The sequence below is a fragment of the Athene noctua genome, chromosome 24 (genome assembly GCF_965140245.1).
Source record: "Athene noctua chromosome 24, bAthNoc1.hap1.1, whole genome shotgun sequence".
Taxonomy (NCBI): domain Eukaryota; kingdom Metazoa; phylum Chordata; class Aves; order Strigiformes; family Strigidae; genus Athene; species Athene noctua.
The window spans coordinates 8328604-8346291 of NC_134060.1; the positions used below are offsets into that span (position 1 = coordinate 8328604).

Here is a 17688-nt window from a genome sequence, read left to right on the forward strand (position 1 = left end):
CGGGGTCCGGTGCCAGGACCACCTCGGAAAAGGGGGCGAGCCCCCTCCCCACCCCCGGCGCTGCCCTGGCAGGCGGCGGCGGGCGCGTCCCGGGCGCTGGGGCCGGTGCCGCGGGCGGCGCGGGGGCCCCTCGCCGCGACCCAGCCCGACGGGCTCAGCCCCGGCCCGGCCCCCGCGGCTGAGCCAGACGCCGCCGCCGCCGCCGCGCCCGGGGAGCGGCCGGGCCCCGCGGGGGAGCGGAGCGGAGCGGAGCGGAGCGGAGCGGGACGCGCGGCGGCGGCGGCGCAGCCGAGCCCAGCCGGGGCCGCCGGTATTTAGGGCGGGCGCTGCCGGAGCCGGGCGGGAGCGGGACGGCGGCGACGGGACGGCCGGTGAGTGGGGGCCGCCGGGGCGAGGCCGGGGGGCGCCGGGCGCTGCCTCCGCGCCGACGGGGCGGGCTCCCGGCGCCGTTTGGCCCGGCCGGGCCGGGGGGGCGCCCGCGGGGTCCCGGCGGAAGTTTGTGCCGCCGCCCCGCCGGAGGGGAAGGGGCGCTCGGGTCCTGCCCCGCCGGTCGCCCCGACGCTGCGGCCGAGCCCGCGGCGCGGCGGCCCCGGGGACAGGCTGTTCGCCGCCCCGGGACCCGCCGCCGGAGGCCGGTGCCGGCGCGGGGAGCGGGGCGGGGGGCGGCAGGTGGAGGCCGGGGCCTGCGGTGGCGTCGCCCCGGCCCGGTGGGCGCCGGTGGATGTGGCGAGCGGAGCCCCCTCGTCGGCATCGCCCTCCCGAGCCCCGGCGGAGCGCGGGGAGCCGGAGCCCGGCGGCGCCGGGCGCGGGGTTATCGTGCGGGTTCAGCTCGAAGGGAGGCTGTGCCGGCACCGGGAGTTCAGAGTTTGCAATGGATACTGCAGGTCTCGTCCCCCAGGTATAGGGTGGCATTGGGTAAACGAAGAGAGCACTTCAAAGGTGTAAATTCATGTGGATTGCTCTGGGGAAAGCTTTGGGTGACCACGGCTCTGCAGTTTGTCTTGCATCATCCCAAAGCATCCCGGTTTGTGTACCACAGGCACCCCGCTGCCTGGCTTCTTCCTCACTCCTGCTTCAGTTATGATGGTGACCAAGTGTCACCTCCGTTTCCGTGCTCGCACAAAGCCAGGAGCCTCCAGTGCAACGTTGGACTCCTGGAGTCCTCACCCTTCCGTGCTTATGTACCTGCTTGGGTGAATGCCAGGATTTCCAGGGCAAAGCACACCGTTCTCTCGCTTGTAGCCGATGCACTGCCATCGTGTCATGTGTGGCAGCAAATGACAAATGTGAAACACTTTGGGGATGAGCTTTTGTCCTACAGCAAAGATCAGGAGCCAGTCAAGGACAAGGACTGCCAGCATTGCCCCGAGATCATGAGGTGGTCCTGATTTTTCCAGGATGCTGCTGGGCAGCGATGTGTGAGACTTGAACAAGGACTTCAAGGAGAATAACATTTCCCCAGAGGACAAAGACAGTCCCTCTCCCAGTTGTGAGCCTGATGTAAACCCCAAGGGCGAAACTTACTTTACATAACTGAATGGACAACTGACTTCAGTGTGGTGGGAATAGCTTGCCAGTAATTTTAACTTCCTCATCGCAGGAACTTTTGTCAAAGGAGTGTTAAACAGATTATTCCAGGAAGCAATGGCTGAGGTTTCTCAAGACAAATTTGCTTTTGTTCTTCCCAAAGTTAAGGTGGCATCATAGTGAAGGATTTAGGCTGTACATCATGCATGCTTCTCAAAGATTAAAATGAACAAATATCAAACAAATTGTCAATCCATTGTTTTTTCATGTTGCTTGTAACATTTTCAGGTTTTCCCATTTACCCCCAGGTCCTGATGGTCTCAGACCACCATCCTCACCAGTCATCACTCATCATTTTTCCTGAAATCACAGATTGTTCTGTCTCCTTTGCAGCTGATGGTCACTCCCTATATCACACTTCTGATGGGCTGGGAGGAGATAAAAATTGAGCATGTGTAATGCAGACATGTGTGAGTAAATGGCAGAGAATAAGGAAATGGAAAAAAATCCCAAACCTTCTCTGCGGTGTGAACAATGCTGGTTTGCAGCTTTCTCAGAAATCTGGGAAGAATATTCCTTAAATTGATACATATCAAAATGCAGGAAGATGTGAGGGGCCTGGCTCTTTGCAGTGTCTAACACACAGTAAGCACGATGGCCGTGCATTGTTCTCACCTAAATGCAGAACAAAATCCAATGGCAAAGATCACTCTCTTCTGGCATGTACGCAGCAAGGCGATGCAGTCATCCTGGAGCCGTTTGCCTAGCCAGAGATGTCCTACATACAGCTCTGAGAGGAACCATCCTGATATAAAAAGTTAGCATAAAAAATGGACTGATTTTTCCTCTGCCTTTTGAGTAGAAATCCCTTTCTGCCCCCTTGGCGATGCACTCAGATGGGTGTAACGAGAGGCATCCTTCAGAGTGCGCCCGAGTTGTGATCCGCCCTCCGTCATCCCCAGAGCTGCAGTGCAGGACTCGTCTGAGATGTTCCTTCTGTCTGTCCTGCCCCTTACCAACCCTGTATGAGCACTGAGATGTTGTGCAGAGGGGAACTGAGAAATTTTACCATCTCTGAGCTCACTGAAATCGAGGTGGCTGCGGGAGTTTATTCTAAACCAGGGAAAAAATAAGCAGCATCATTGCCATAAACACTGTAGTCAGAACAATAACTGTTCAGCTTATTGGCCCAGGTTTCTATAGCTGGAGAGCTCTTAACAGGTCAATATATGGGGATGCTACTTCATAGTGCCTTACGAATGTTCAGGAATAAAATCAACAAGCATTGTATGTCAGGGGATCTTATGTCTGTATCCTAGAAAGTGAGTAAAAAGGCAGAGGAGTGTAACAAAGTTCAGAGTGCAGTGAGAGAGGAGAGAATTAGTAGGGAGCAACACTCAGAAGGCCAGGGACTTGTGAAGAATGCCGCTGGGGTCAGTGCAGTAGTCTATTCAGAGAACATTTTGGTCCAGTGCTCCCACCTGGCGCAGTCATGGGGAGTTCCTTCCTCCTGCTCATGCTCTGAAATGGTGGAGGCTGGGGGCTCTGGTGCCCCGCTGACACCCAGTGACAGTTGTTATAAACAGCTGTGTCATTCCTCATCAGTCTGTGCCTGAAGACAATGAAAACTGTCTTAATTCCTCTGCCCATGTAGAGCACCACAGTCCCACAGTGCTGAGTCCTGAGCCAGCTCCAGATCTGAACTGTGATGTTCTTACAAAGCTTGCACTTCTCAGGTTTTTGTTAATTTTGAATTGGCTAAGTTTACACTGTATTTCAGTCGAAAAAAATTCCTATGTTTTGTACCATTTTACACAGGGTAGACTCGTCTAATTCATTTTGCTTCCCCAGTGCTGAATTGGTTATTGGAAATCACATTCCAGAAAGATTGTTTCACCTGACCTTAAAAGCTTTCTGGGATGGAGATGTCACAGTGTCCCCAAGCAATGCTTTGAGAGGTTTACTACCCTTACCATCTGCAAGGTTTTCCTAATGGCTCATTCTTCCTCGATGCAGTTAAATCCCTCTCCTTTCAGTGATATTAGTCACAGCCATGGGGAACGGATTGTTCCTTCCTGTTCCGCAGCAGGCTTTCATGCATATAAAGACTGTTGAACATCTCCCTCAGCTGTGTCCTTTTTAGCCCAGACATCGCTGTTCATTCCATTTATTCCTATACATTCACTTTTCAGATGATTCTCACTGCTTTCCTCTGATCTCTTTCTGTGTGGTCCGTATCTTCTTGGGAACAGTGCCCCAAGCTGAACGCAGGGCTCCCATGTGGCCTTGTCCCAGGTGAACAGATCTGTTTGAGGTCTTATTCCTGGTTACACACTGCCAGCGTCTTGGCCATTTTGCCAAGGTGCATTATCACTGACACCGCTGACAACACATCTTGGTCCTACACGATGCAAAGCTTTTACCTCGCTGGTTACTCTCCTTCACACAATAGGGCAGCTGCTCATTTCTACCTGAACTAAATTCATTGTACTTGTTCTTAAACTCGAGTTTAACCTTCTTTATCGTGTTCCCTAGTATGCTGAAACCCCTCCAGTGTCATTTTACTGGATGAAGCATGCCAAACCATTACTGAGACCACTGGGCATCCTTGTTCCCATCATGGTAGGATTGCTGTGTGTTTCATTCTGGATGTGTGTAGATTAAACCCCTGTGTGCTCTCTGACACATCTAGCTGCCACCTCAAGGTCATTCAAGCAGAAGTTGTTCCCAGTTTCTTCCTGAAATGTCTCCAGGACAGAGGGTAGGGTGAAGCAGGGTGGGTGAGTGCTTCTTCCAAGAAGTGTTAAGACCATGTTTCTGCAAATGTGCAGTTTGAATTTATTTAGTAGGTGAGGAAGTGCTGCATGACAGACCAATGTGCTTGAAGCTACCTCGTTCTCTATGTTGGCAATAAGGGGGTGTGCTCATTTAACCAAATGTCTATAGTTAGGCAGATCAATTCTACCATCATAGCTTGTATCTTTAAGGCTTGACTGTTTAAGTGCAAGTATTAGCATAGCAACCAATGCTTTCAAATCCCTCTACAGACAAAGCTGTAGGACACTTTTCAGGAAATATGTAATTCTTATTGACTTCTGGACTGGAGGAAAGGTCAGCCAAGGAAAAATGGCTAAAGTGTACAAGTGAAACTTGATGGCCTTGGGAGATTCTTGTGGACCACTGTGCTCAGAGGTGAAGTCTCATGGGAATGGTTGAGCACGCTGAAACCAAGTTAAATAAAGCATCAGTGGGTGATCTGCAGAGCACAGGGCAGTGCTGAACTGAGCAAGAATAGTTTGGATGAGACCTGCAAGAACTCTTCCTTCTCTGGATCTCTTTCCAGCATTTATCATTAGAGATTCCAGCTGATTTTGGAAGTGTCAAGGTTTGAGCACTGTGGACTTCTTTGAATGCACTGGGCTTTTCCAGAGCACTAAGTATGAGCCTAATTCCCATTGCTCCATTGAATGAATACTAACATTTTGTTGACTTAAAAATAAAGGAATTAGAACATTGTTAAACACTTGGAAAAGTCCCTGAGTCTGAAAGCAGTCTAGAGACACTCTGTAGGAAGCTGCAACAGTGACTCCCCATCCTTTTCTAAAGGGGCTCCAGTACTTTGGGGCAGGTACTCCGGCCACCCCTGGCCGATCTCCCATCCCTGCTCCAGCTCTCCTGCTGTCCAGCACTGCCTCCAGACTCCAGCAAGGCTGCTAGGTTCCAGTTGGGCTTGTCAGTGCCAGAGTCACTGCAGGCTTCCTTTGCGGGTACTGGAGAGAAATGGGCACCACCTAAACCAGGCTTCTAGGACAGGAGGGAAAAGTAATCTCCATAGAGGGAGCCTGAGATGTTTAACTACTCTTCACATGTCAGATGTGCCAGGTCAGGCCTTCTGCATCAGTTAGACCACCCAGATCGAGTCAGTGTTACTCGGGTTGTCCCAGATCCCACCTCGCAGGCACCTGGACACAGTCTGCGCTACAGTCTCACACCCCACGGTATTTCATTGGCCCTTACAATTCCACTTATTGTATGACATCAAATAATAATGGAAGAGGAAATAGGAGAAAGAAAAAGTTCATTGGAGATTCTGCATTGTGAATGTTTGTCATCAGAAACTTCACAGCTGAGGGAGTCTAAGCAATGCCAGAGCTAAGTGCTCTAGCCCCTGCTTCCTCCAGAGAAATTACTGATACCATACTGGAGAGTATATTTTTGCAGTGTAGTATTTGCCAGCATCACTGCCCACTAAATCTCAACCTTTCTCTTTGATAAGTAATACTTAGTTATAAGGTGTAACAGAAGTTGTAACTTGTTAGTTAACAATGGGTTGGATAGCTAATACATGTTGGCTGTTTATAAAGGCAAGAGAGAAAAAATATCAATACTTTGTTGAAAGCTGAGCAAAAATAGAAGGTGGGGAGATGGGAGAGAAGGAGTTAAATATCATCAATATTTGCTTGTCAGTTATCACAGTTGCTTGTTTAAAATGGGAAATGTTTTGTATACAATTTCATGTACTGTTCTCTATATCAAAGAAACAAAGCAGGCACACCTATTTTGAAAGTCACAGTAATCCTAGCATTAGAGATTTAGTTGTGCTGCATGAATCCTACTGGAGTGAAATAGGCAGTGTCATGTGTGCTCCTCTAGAAACATGAACTCTTTTGTACCAGCTCCCCTTACAGTCAGTGAAGGGAGATGCTCAGCCGAAAGGGCCCAGCTGCCTGTCAGGGCTCACCAGCTCTGACTGAGTTTTAGATGTCTAAGTGGAGTGTGATGAATCCTGCCTTAACTTTCTTATTTTGTGATGCATCGCTGCAGTAGGGGGCAAGAAGAGGAATGTTGAAAACAGTGCCCATGTTACTGATTTTATAACCAGTGGAAAATGTTATATCCATAGCAAACAGAAGTGATACATCAGTATAGACCTAATACAATAAAGCAAATAAAATACATTTTTCTAATAAAAAGCTTAGAAAATGTACAGTTCATTGCAGTATGACTAACACAAAGCAGCGTTATTGATCAGCAGTTAATCTATACTTATGGTATTTGAGGTTTGTAATTTCCCCATATTGGTTGGACAACTCATTAAGTGCAACAGCCCACTGACTTCAGAAATACTGATGAAGACATCTCAGGGCAAAGAAGGGTCAGGAGGGTGTAAACTAGCTATAACTGGAGTATTAGAGCTCTGTTTCTTGAAATATGTTCCAGTACTGAAAAGTTGTTTGGTGGTGATGTGAAGTACACCCAAGATCCCAAGAGCATCTTGAATAATCAAAATAACCAGTCTGGCCGGTAACAGTGGCTTTGCTACTCCCTAAACACATGAGAAATTCAGGTGCAAACTCATGCTCTTATTGATTCAGCTCAGAGTCTGAAGAATTTTTAATCGTTTATTCTCCTAACACAGGTGTCCGCAAAAACCAGGAATCAGGGTTCTGTGTAAGGTGTCGGGGTGAAATCAGTAAGTGAAAACTGCTCCCCAGCTCCCGGTGCCTGCAGTGCCTGGGCCGTGGGCAGTGGGTCCCCCCTCACCTGTGCTGCGGGGGCACCCCCTGAGAGCCCGCCCTGGGCGCAGGGCCCCCACCTGCCACCCCGAGCACACAGCACGGGGCCAGCCTGGGGGAGAGGGAGGGCAGCTCAGCCTGCCAGCGGTACCTCTTCCCTCCTGCCAGCCAACGCCGTTCTGCCCTGCAAAGCTGAGCCTTGCTCAGCCCCCCTGGGCTGGAGCATGAGGCGGCGGCGGAGCGGGAGCCAGAGGTGTGGGAAGCGTCGCTCTGCCATGTGCTGCCAGCCTGCGTGGCTTTCCTGGGCCCTGGGCGCTGCTGCGTCCCGCAGGTGCTCTTGGCTTCTCCCCAGACCCGTGACGCCCCCCCAGCTCGCGAGCCCTGCTTGTGCGGAAGACAAATGGCCGTTGCGGTTGTGCTCATCCCTCCCTCCCTCCCAGGGACCTGGTAGCTTGTCCCAGGGCAACAGGGACACTTCTGTAGATTCCCCTTGGTTTGCTCTGAGTTCAGCTTGTGCAGCCAATGTTGAAATCATCTCCTCATCACATGAGGACACTTGCTTCTATTTATATGACTCTGCTTTCTGGGCAGGGTGCTAACTGTGAGTTCAAATGGCACCTTAGCTCGTGCATAATGGGCAGCAAGCAGCCAAAATCCCATTACAGTTCTTAAACTAACACCCCCCCACCCCCCCACCCCCCCTATAATTTTTCTTCTTTTTTTGTGATGGCAATGTGACAGTCTTCCTAATCCTACTTCATTGTGCAAGGCACATGCATATTTTATTTCCTGACAGGTTTATTCTGTCTTATTTATAGCTTTTGCAAAACGTTATGTGTTTCAGGCAGCTTAACCCAAAGCTAGGAAACTGGTTAGGACTATGGTTACTTTTGCAGCATATCCAGTCCTTTACACTGATGCATACAAATCTACTCACATTACATTTTACAGATTTTACCAATTTTCTTATTTTTCCACAGACTGTACCTTCTTTGTGGATCTCATTGCTTTCAGTGCAACCCACTATCGCATTGTCTTGTTTTTTTCCCAGGAGCTGCATCCTGACTTGATTATGATCTACAGAGGATAGGAATGGCAAATTCCTCTAGCTTATTCTAAATGTATTTCATAATGTTTGAACAGGGTTCTCATCTCCAGATTGGACTCCACAGTTACTCTTATGCTGCATGCTTGAGTCAATTGTCCCAAATATGTAAGAACTTATTAAAAAATTTCTCCCTTTTTTTGAGTTCTATGAAATGTATCTTTCAAAGGTGTGATTCCTGTTAGTGCCATCTGGTGTTTGTCAGCTCACACAGGGAGTAGCTTTATTACTGGTCAGGGTTTCAGCATGATAGAATATACCTGTTTTATTTAGGCAAGATAGCAGTTTCTACATTCAAATGAAAAATTAGAATCAGTTACAAAAAGATGGGAGAGCAAATGGATTTTCAGTAGTTTGCCAAAATTCAGCTCTGTTCTCAGCTATCCCTCTTCAATTCCCCTGGTTGTCACCCAGCTACAAGGGGAGGGAATGAATTCCCTAATTCCTCTAACTTCAGTGTGAACGTAAAGGAAACATTCAACTTACTAAAAGACATTTCATCCTGTTCCTCTGTTTTCCTGTTCTATTCAGTGAAAGAGCAAATTCTGTGTTTTCATTTCAACGTGCTCATTTTTGTGTGCACCGTTCACCTCACTTCAGCACAGATCTGCAGGGCTGCACTGAAGCATCTCTTCGCAGCTGAGCATTGTCAGAAACTGTTGTCAGCTGCACCATAAAACTGCTGTCAGCAAGAATCATCACGCTGTTCTCCAGAGATGGTAGCTGTGCTCCAGAAGGGACAGAAAGGTGTCATGACTTCGTTTACACGCTGGCCTGAGTGTCCCCGGCAGCCCTGGCGTGTCTCTGGGTGCAGGGCGGCCCCTTGGGTGGCACCCTGGCCTAAGGCAGCCTCCTGCTGCCACTTTACCTGCCTTGTCACAGTTCTGGGCTTGGTTTCTCCTCCAGCTTAACCAGGCTAGAGACCCTCCCCTGCTGCCTTGCCCTTGCTGCGTTAGTTTAACTGCAGAGCTGGAACGCAAAGCATCTTTTCCGAAGAAGTGCTGGTTCTAAGTAAGGACCCAGAAGTGTGAAGCAGTCCCAGTGCTCATCACCAACAGCTAAAGCGTGTTCTCTTTGCACATTGAATACGTGCCTCACTTCATCTTCCAGACCCTGAACTGAGCTTTCTGCTAAGTTAAATAGCACTGCACTGTTTCAAATTGTCACTCCATTGAAATACTCTTTCCTGTGATTATTTTTCATTCTTTTTGATGAATGCATAGGAATGTCTTCAATCTCTCCAGGGTATCAAGACATTATTCACATCTCACCTCCTGGGCTTTCCCAGGAATGTGTGGACGCAGGAACTGACACGGCCAGCCCTGATCACACCTGGGGTGAAGGAGAGAGGCCGTGGCAGAGTCCTGGGCCCTGCTGGTCCTGCAGCTCGGAGCTCTTCTCTCCCCACTGGCTACAGAAGAGGCTCTGGTGACTGTGCTCTTTGCTGTGCTTGTAGCATCACTGTCAAATATCTTCACTCCAGGGTCACTCTGTGCCTTGGTTTCTCATCATCCTCACTGCATGGGTCTACGTTTGCCCCATCCTCCCTTGACTGCCAGACCTGCAGACTGCTCTGGGGCCAGTAGCGTGGATGAACCAAGGACAGGTTTGTCCTCCTTTACTCTCTGCTATTCCCAACTGCCCTCGCAGGAAGCCTCCCCTACGAGCATCCAGCACAGCCCTGCGGTTTGCCCCGAGCTGTGCACTGGGTGTCACACATGCTGTGCTCTGAAAACCTCACTCTGGTGGACTGTGACATCACCTTCAATTTATTTCAGGCACTTTGAACTGCGGAAATACCCAGAGCCCATGGCCAAGGGCACCAGGTGAAGCCCAAGAAGAGACAGGCCAGGGGCAGTGCTGATGCAGCCAACTCGCCTGATTTCCACCTTGAGAAGTGTGGGTGAAAACCCTACCACGTCCTGCCTGCTGGGGGGCCAGAGGCATCAGCAGGCTGATGCCTTCAGCACTCTAAACATAACTTCAGGCACCACAGCTGCAATTCCCCAGACTGTAGATTGCACATAGTGAAGACAACAATAATATCTAGAGGTGATAACATCATGGGGTTCTACCCAGTACTCCTCATGTTCCGGAGATCATGCATACCCTGCCTGGGCAACACATCCCCTGGGGACGCTGCATTCAGCTGAACATGCCGGGTGGCTTCTTCCTCCTCCTGGGCTCCCGGTGTTTGGGGATGTGTATGCCTGTGCATCTGCGTTCTGTTTTCCTTAATATGTAACTATATATATATGACCTTGTACTTGACGTAATTTAATGACTGTTTGAGATTTAATGTTATTTTTCTTCAGTGTGTGTAGTTTAAGCAAATGAATATTTTTTTTCTTTTTTTTCAACAGGAGAATCATTTAACTCTATTCAGGAATTTTTCTTGAGTAAAAGGTAACTTAATCGAAAAACATTGGGAAGGCATTCATTTTAGCTAGATGGCAACTAAAATTCATTACATCCTTATATACTAATTCTAACTGGAGTCCCATTACTAATTTTTTTTTATTATATCAATGGTAGTCGTCACCAGCTCACACAAATTAAATAACAGTGGCTGAAACAGGCATCGCAGGGGAGTACATTCAGAGAGATTTTTAAGAGTAGATTTAGAGTCCCTGATTCCTAAACACATATGTAAGCATGTAGCTTTGTGTTTTCCATAGTCCGTTGAATTTAATGGTTATTTATAGTATATGAAATTATATCACTGCAATAGAGGAACTATAGATTTTAAGAAACTTTTGTAACCATCCTACCTGACCTCGTGCACGTCCTGAAGCAGAGCGGTGCCTGCTGGTTTTGTTCAGAGCCCGAGAGCTTCTAACCAGATGAAGTGGCTCACAGTTCTGGTTAGATACTACATTGTGTTTGGGTTTTTTTAATTTTGCACATATATTTTACAGTTCCATATATTATACTGAATAGTGACATCTTACTGCTTGTAAGGGAAGGATTATTTTGACTATTTATTCTGCATAAGTATATAGACCCTGGTGATAATTTACCTCATGGGGAATATATTTTAATAGCACAGTGAACACCCAGGATAAAGCTCTAAACAGGGAACAAAATTCCTATTAGGCCCACACACTCTCATAATTTGTTTTATTCTGAAAACGATGAGCAATACTGACTAGCTGCCTTGCACGACTATTGATACATCTCTGATCGATGCCACCCTCCCAGTCAGAAGAGATAATGGCTGCTCAGCATGCTATATGCAATTCTTGGTGAAAGACCCAGAATCAAAACACTTTGTATGTATGCACAAGTGTAGGATTTATTAAACTTAAGAAATGTGCTACTTACGGTTTTGAGGACCCCAGCACGTCTGTCATGGGGTTCATAAACCTGACCTGGAGTTAATTTTGAAAATGACTTTCAGTCATGATAGCCTTATTCGTAGGGCAGGAAACAGCCAATGCACTCTTTCTGAGCACATGATAAATACATGACTTGGAGTATTTTTGTAAAAAAATGGTTCTTTTCCTTTGGTGATCACATCAGAGGAAAACATCATTTATATATAAAAATACACAAGAATTAATTCAGTTGACTCATTGGTTTCAGTAAGACTTTCTCTCAGTGCCAGGTTGTCCTGTTTACTGGTGTGTTGAAGATTAACAACTTATTTGAACTCTAGACTAGTTCATTTCACTTCAGATACCATGTTTCACATCAGATTTTTTTTTCCACAGTGACTGACAGCTGTTGGAAGCAACAGGTCTACTAATGGGCTTGTTCGTATACAGGTGGGTGCGTGATGTGCACTTCATTTTATTTCACATTCCTGGAATTGTTCTAATGCTGAACAATGGCTGATACTTGCAACATATGGGAAAGGCTCAGTGTGGCTTTTCTCAGTAACTGAAATCAAGACTGGACTTGGCTTCAGTTTTTATGTAATACAGTCATTGTCTTTAATATTGCTAATCACTCTGTCTGGTGTTTTTGGTTTAGATTTTCACCTGCATGGAATGTGTGATCAGCTCAGTGTTCAGGTAAAGAGATTTCTTAGACTCTAAAAGTGACAGCTCTGAAGTGAGCTATTACTGAGTCAGAGAGTTAAAGGGATGAGAAAGGTATGGGAAAAACCTGGAGAAGATAAAGGAAATTTCTCATGGATAAACTAGATTAACTTTAGCATCCCTGTTCACAAAAGAGATTTTGGAGGATGTCTACAAGTGAAACCTTTGTTTCTGGCCAAAGTGAACAACAAATCTTCACTATCAGACAGTGCTCAGCTAAAGAATTTGATGCAACTCAAGATCCAAAGTGCAGCGAAGTCAGCAGGGGTGTTCAGCCTCTACTTAAAACTCCCTTTGCACTTGCCAGCTGCAAGCTGCTGTGATACCAGTTTCTGAAGAGATCTGTGCAACTGCTTATCCATAATCCTGCTGTCTGTACCTAGCCCGTTTGCAGAAATTATAATAAACAGTATCACTGTACACATAGTGATGTTCTGCCTCACAAATCTGTTGAAGTAATTAAGAAAAGCTGATGAGTATATGGATTGGGTGAAGTCCAACTGATATAATTACTAGGGCTCTCAACAGACTTTTGACAAGGCCCTTTGTCAGAGACTCTTAAAGAAGATAAATAAAGAAGGCTCATACTACCCAACATATTAAGTGATCTGGAAAGTACATGAATAGTGGGGTGATGACATCTGCTGATGAAACAAAGCTCTTCAGGGTAATAAAGACAAGGACTGACTGTGCAGAGTTGCAAAGAACCTTAGTTAAAAAGTGGGAGAAGGAATACAATACGGATAGATGCAAGAAGTGATCAAACAGGAAAAAATGCTGACGTTACCATTCATGGCTTTAGAATTATATTAATTGGGACTGTGCTGTGGGAATGTCAGATCAGGGCTATGTAATGATTAAAAAAGCAAAGTAAATCTCGGGAATTATTAGGAAAGAAATTGAGAAGAGAACAGAAAATACCATTATGCTGCAGTATAAACCTATAGTATATCCACATTCTCAACACTGTTTGTGGTTCTGGTCCCTCTGTCTCAAAAAGAATGTATTAGAATTGGGAAAGCATCAGAAAAAGGCCACCGGGTTGAGCTGAATGTATGGGTGATTGTCAGAGACAGGTGACTGGATCTGATGGCCTTTGGTCACTGCGGCCATTCTTATGTTCAAAAATTCTTATAAATTGAACCTTTGCCCAGTGTCACAAAAATAGTCATTAGGAAGAGAGGTTAGCCTTTGTGGAAAAATGAAATCAAGAAAGTAATAGTCTAGTGTGAAATACAAGATTCTTCTAGGTCCCTGTACTGGAAAAATACACCTCAGAAGAAAAAGCATCTCTAAAAATGAATTTGACTCACAGGTGGTGAATGTTCTTAAAAAAATCAAACATGCAAAACTGAAAAGCATTGTTTCTTGTGTTAGGATTCAGGAGCTCGAGAGAGGTTGTTTGACACCAAAGTGTTAGTGTTTCACCTAGAATATGCAATGCTCTTGCTCCACAGATTCCTAACCCAATGACTCTCAGTTCTGTGTCAGATGGCATGAAACTGTACCAGTTTTTCCTTGGTGGCTGGGAGGAGGCTGGCCTGGTGATTATCTGCTTGGAGAAGTTTGGCGTCTCTCTTAGCCCTCACAGCACGCTCCAAAGCCATTCATGACCTGTGTTCAGGATCTCTTTCAAGAAAACTTGGGCTGGCATAATGTAAGTGGCATTCTGGTACTCGTGGGTGGATCCGAGTGAAAGGTCTCAAGAAAACCTCTCTTAGGATGTTTTATTCAGGTTTGTAAGGATTTCGGGTTACACTAAGTGAATCTAAAGAAACGCATGGAAAGCCTGTCGATTGTGTACTGTGATGCCTCAACTTCCACAACTCTTGTATCACCGTTCTGGACTAAAACATTCGCTTTCTTTTTCCAGATCCCTGAACCAGTCTATACCTCCTCTCTTGAGGGAATCACCACTCTGCAAGTCATGACAATCATTCACCATGTGCACGATCAGGAACATCTCAGCACTTGGAACGTGCTGTGAGCTTCAGCACCCATGCATTGAATTCTGGTACCCAACACCTGACTTCAGCATTTGAAGACTGAATGTTGAATGAAAAACCTGAATGGTCTGGAGGAATAAATGAAAGCGGAGCTCTGCACTTTTCCAAAAGAGGTCTTGATTTATCACTCTGGCAGAAATTATGTTTACAGAAGGAATCCAGACAGTGGTGGTTTATATCTTGGGCACTCTACTAATAAAGTGTCCCTTATAAATATTAAAACCATGACATTCAGCTATTAGAGAGGAAGGGAAAATACTCTGAGGACAGCTTTGTCCCAAGCACTGGGGCATCAATTACATGCCCAGATGTTTCTTTTTAGGCCTCTCACTCTTCAGTATTGATTTATGCAGCTTTGCAGAAGATTAGTTCAGAAAGGAGGTGTGAATAAAAGATAATAAAGAATGATTTAGTAATCTGCAAGAGAAATGTGTAAAACACCTACATTCCCACCACTTACAGTACTGCTTGTATTGCCATACACCAGAATCGTGTCTGGATGATTATGTTAACATTTTGCTTTAACAATGAAGTCATTGATGTGATGGAAGATCTAGCTTAGGAGAATACCTCATCTACTGTGGAAGCTGAAGTTTTCAACAAGTTAATATTTCTTCAGTGCTGGACTCTAGTTTGAAAAGTTCTATTTCAGCAAAAAAGTAAGCATCTTTCTTCATTGTCCCAGAAAGATTACACTGGAAAGTGAAAAGTGAAATCAGAGCAGAGGATGACTCAGTATAACCATTCAGCAGAGCTCTCTCTTCAGAGCTCGGCAAATAAGTCATTAAATTTCACTGAAACACCACTGGCTTGGGATGAAAGGACACTATTAGGGCTGAAGATTTCACTGTCAGTCCTTCTGTCTGTTATAACTTTGGCAACGATCCTTGCAAACGTTTTTGTTGTTATTACAATTTTTCTGACTAGAAAGCTCCACACACCTGCGAATTACCTCATTGGCTCCTTGGCAGTGACTGATCTTTTGGTGTCTGTCCTAGTAATGCCCATCAGTATTGCTTACACTGTCACCCACACATGGGCCTTTGGCCAAGTGTTGTGTGATATCTGGTTATCATCAGACATCACGTGCTGCACAGCCTCAATCCTACACCTCTGTGTTATTGCACTGGACAGATACTGGGCTATCACAGATGCTTTGGAATATGCCAAACGCCGGACTGCTGGCCGAGCAGCACTCATGATTGCCGTGGTCTGGATGATATCTATTAGTATTTCTGTGCCACCGTTTTTCTGGAGGCAAGTGAAAGCTCATGAAGAAATTGCAAAGTGTACTGTCAACACAGATCAAATTTCCTACACAATTTATTCCACTTGTGGAGCTTTCTACATCCCAACTGTGCTCCTGCTGATATTATATGGTAGAATTTATGCAGCGGCTCGATCCAGGATTCTGAAGCCACCCTCATTATACGGGAAACGTTTTACTACTGCACATCTGATTACTGGCTCTGCGGGGTCTTCCCTCTGCTCCATTAATGCTAGCCTTCAAGAAGGGCATTCCCATTCAGGGGGATCCCCAATATTTATCAATCATGTTAAAATAAAACTTGCAGACAGTGTCCTGGAAAGGAAAAGAATTTCTGCTGCAAGAGAAAGAAAAGCCACTAAAACTTTAGGCATTATTCTGGGAGCTTTCATTTTCTGCTGGCTGCCTTTTTTTGTCATGTCCCTAGTCCTACCAATCTGCCAGGATGCCTGTTGGTTTCATCCCATCCTACTGGACTTTTTTACATGGTTAGGTTACTTAAACTCATTGATCAATCCAGTCATTTACACAGCTTTTAATGAAGAATTTAAACAGGCTTTCCAAAAACTAATACATTTCAAAAAATGTTTGTCTTGAGCCTCTCCTGTTGTGTTACTGACCCCTGTGCAGTCTTGCAGCCTACCTGGAAACTTTCTGTGCTTTTATTCCCAAGGTATGGAGTGGTAATTGCCATCTCTGCTGCTACCCTGTGCTGTGCATGTAACTGGGAACTTCTTGCCAGTTTGGTACTTTCTGTCTGGAATTCTGTATCCCATAACAGAACTTGTCTGTGGTCTCTACAGTGATCATTTGTGTATGTAAGATCAACACATGAAGCTTTGTAACCAGTGAAGGAGTATGAACCAGTGAGATGAGTTTGTATGATGAGATGACACATATTATGCAACTCTGCCATGCCTTTGTAATCTGATGGGAGGAAAATGAGTGCCTGTTTGCAGCACATCAGTATTTCTCCTGTATATTATTAACAATTTATGTAGGCTGCAAAAGTTTCTGGAGAACAGGATCTGATGTCTACATTTTCTATGGCATGTATTCTATCTTTTGAAATTGATAAAACCTCTAACGTCTTCAGAAGTTGTGTGACACAGCCTGACCATTAGCAGCAGGGCACAGAAGGCATAGTGCATATGTGAGCTCTGTGGATATTTCACGAATACTGCCTTTGAAGCTATGCTTTTGGTGAACTGTAGAAAGATGACAATTTATCTGAAATAACTTTTACACATTTTATCATTAATAGACTAGCCAGTGCAGAAATACTACAAATAAAGAGCATGAAAATTATTGAAAAGTACCTTGATCTTACTTTTTTTTTTTCTTTTTCCATGCACAAACTGAAACAGGAAAATATGTTTAATGCCAGTGTGGAATGACTGGGACCTCAAAAAAGACCCAGAAGGTTCACTCCTTGGTGAAAGAAATGGGGAGTTAGGAATGAAGTGACATATCATGGAAAACTTTCTTACTAGTTAAGATTGTTGAGGTGGATGTGACATCACTGTCTCTGAAAGTCTTTAAGAACTGGTCAGACAAACATCTGTCAGAGATCACAATGTCAGAACCCTCCCTCTGGGGCTGTGGACAGTGGAGCAGGTCCCCCCCAGCCTGCACTTCTCTGTCTCTGGGATTACTTCCCCCGTTTGGCAAGGTGGGAAGCTGGCACATGGAGGTCTTGGTTGAAGTCTCAGACAGGACAGTACAGCAAGTGGTGCAACCCAAATTTCATTCAACTGCTTAGTCTCTGGGCATTTTACAGCAGAAGGGTCATGTTCATACTGCATGTGAACAGCGTGCATTGCTTTGGAAGAGTTATCCCATCGTCCTTCTGACTGCCCTGCCATCTCTCAGTCTGCCCAAATTCGTCTCCACCCCCCACTGCCGTGGCCATCCCAACACACTCCACCACAGCCCAGGCCCACCACAGCTCTTCGCCTCTCCTTTGCATTTCCTGCAGTCATGCAGCTTCTTCCTGTTGCTGGTGCCTCTGCTGAGGACTGGACCATGGAGGAATGCCCTGGGACCACCCACACGCTGCAGAATCAGGCAGAGCAGTTGTGTAGGTCACAGATTGTACCCACAATACACACCGAGGGCAATTAAGACTGCCCTGTTTGGGACACAGCTCCTCTCAAGAGTGAGCTGATCTAGCTCGCTCCAGCTGAAGAGATTTTGATGGTGGCACCACCTGTCCATGTCCACG

At 46.1% G+C, this 17688-nt stretch overlaps 1 protein-coding gene across 4 annotated transcripts; it reads left to right on the plus strand.

Moving 5' to 3' along the window:
- Positions 1–299: 299 nt before the first annotated feature.
- HTR1D (5-hydroxytryptamine receptor 1D) lies at positions 300–16757 on the plus strand. 4 transcript variants are annotated; one of them, XM_074926057.1, is made up of 6 exons: positions 300–371; positions 10512–10554; positions 11862–11915; positions 12124–12164; positions 13649–13926; positions 14065–16757. In XM_074926057.1, the coding sequence occupies exon 6, from the start codon at positions 14925–14927 to the stop codon at positions 16059–16061; it is 1137 nt and encodes a 378-aa protein (XP_074782158.1). In that variant the 5' UTR covers positions 300–371; positions 10512–10554; positions 11862–11915; positions 12124–12164; positions 13649–13926; positions 14065–14924; the 3' UTR covers positions 16062–16757. The 4 variants fall into 4 exon arrangements, with proteins under 4 accessions (XP_074782158.1, XP_074782156.1, XP_074782157.1 ...); XM_074926055.1 differs by having other exon boundaries at positions 13649–13848; XM_074926056.1 differs by lacking the exon at positions 12124–12164 and having other exon boundaries at positions 13649–13848.
- Positions 16758–17688: the final 931 nt, after the last annotated feature.

What these genes read in the sequence shown, in the direction of transcription:
- HTR1D (XM_074926057.1), top strand. Translation starts at nt 14,925, where the DNA reads ATGACTCAGTATAACCATTCAGCAGAGCTCTCTCTTCAGAGCTCGGCA.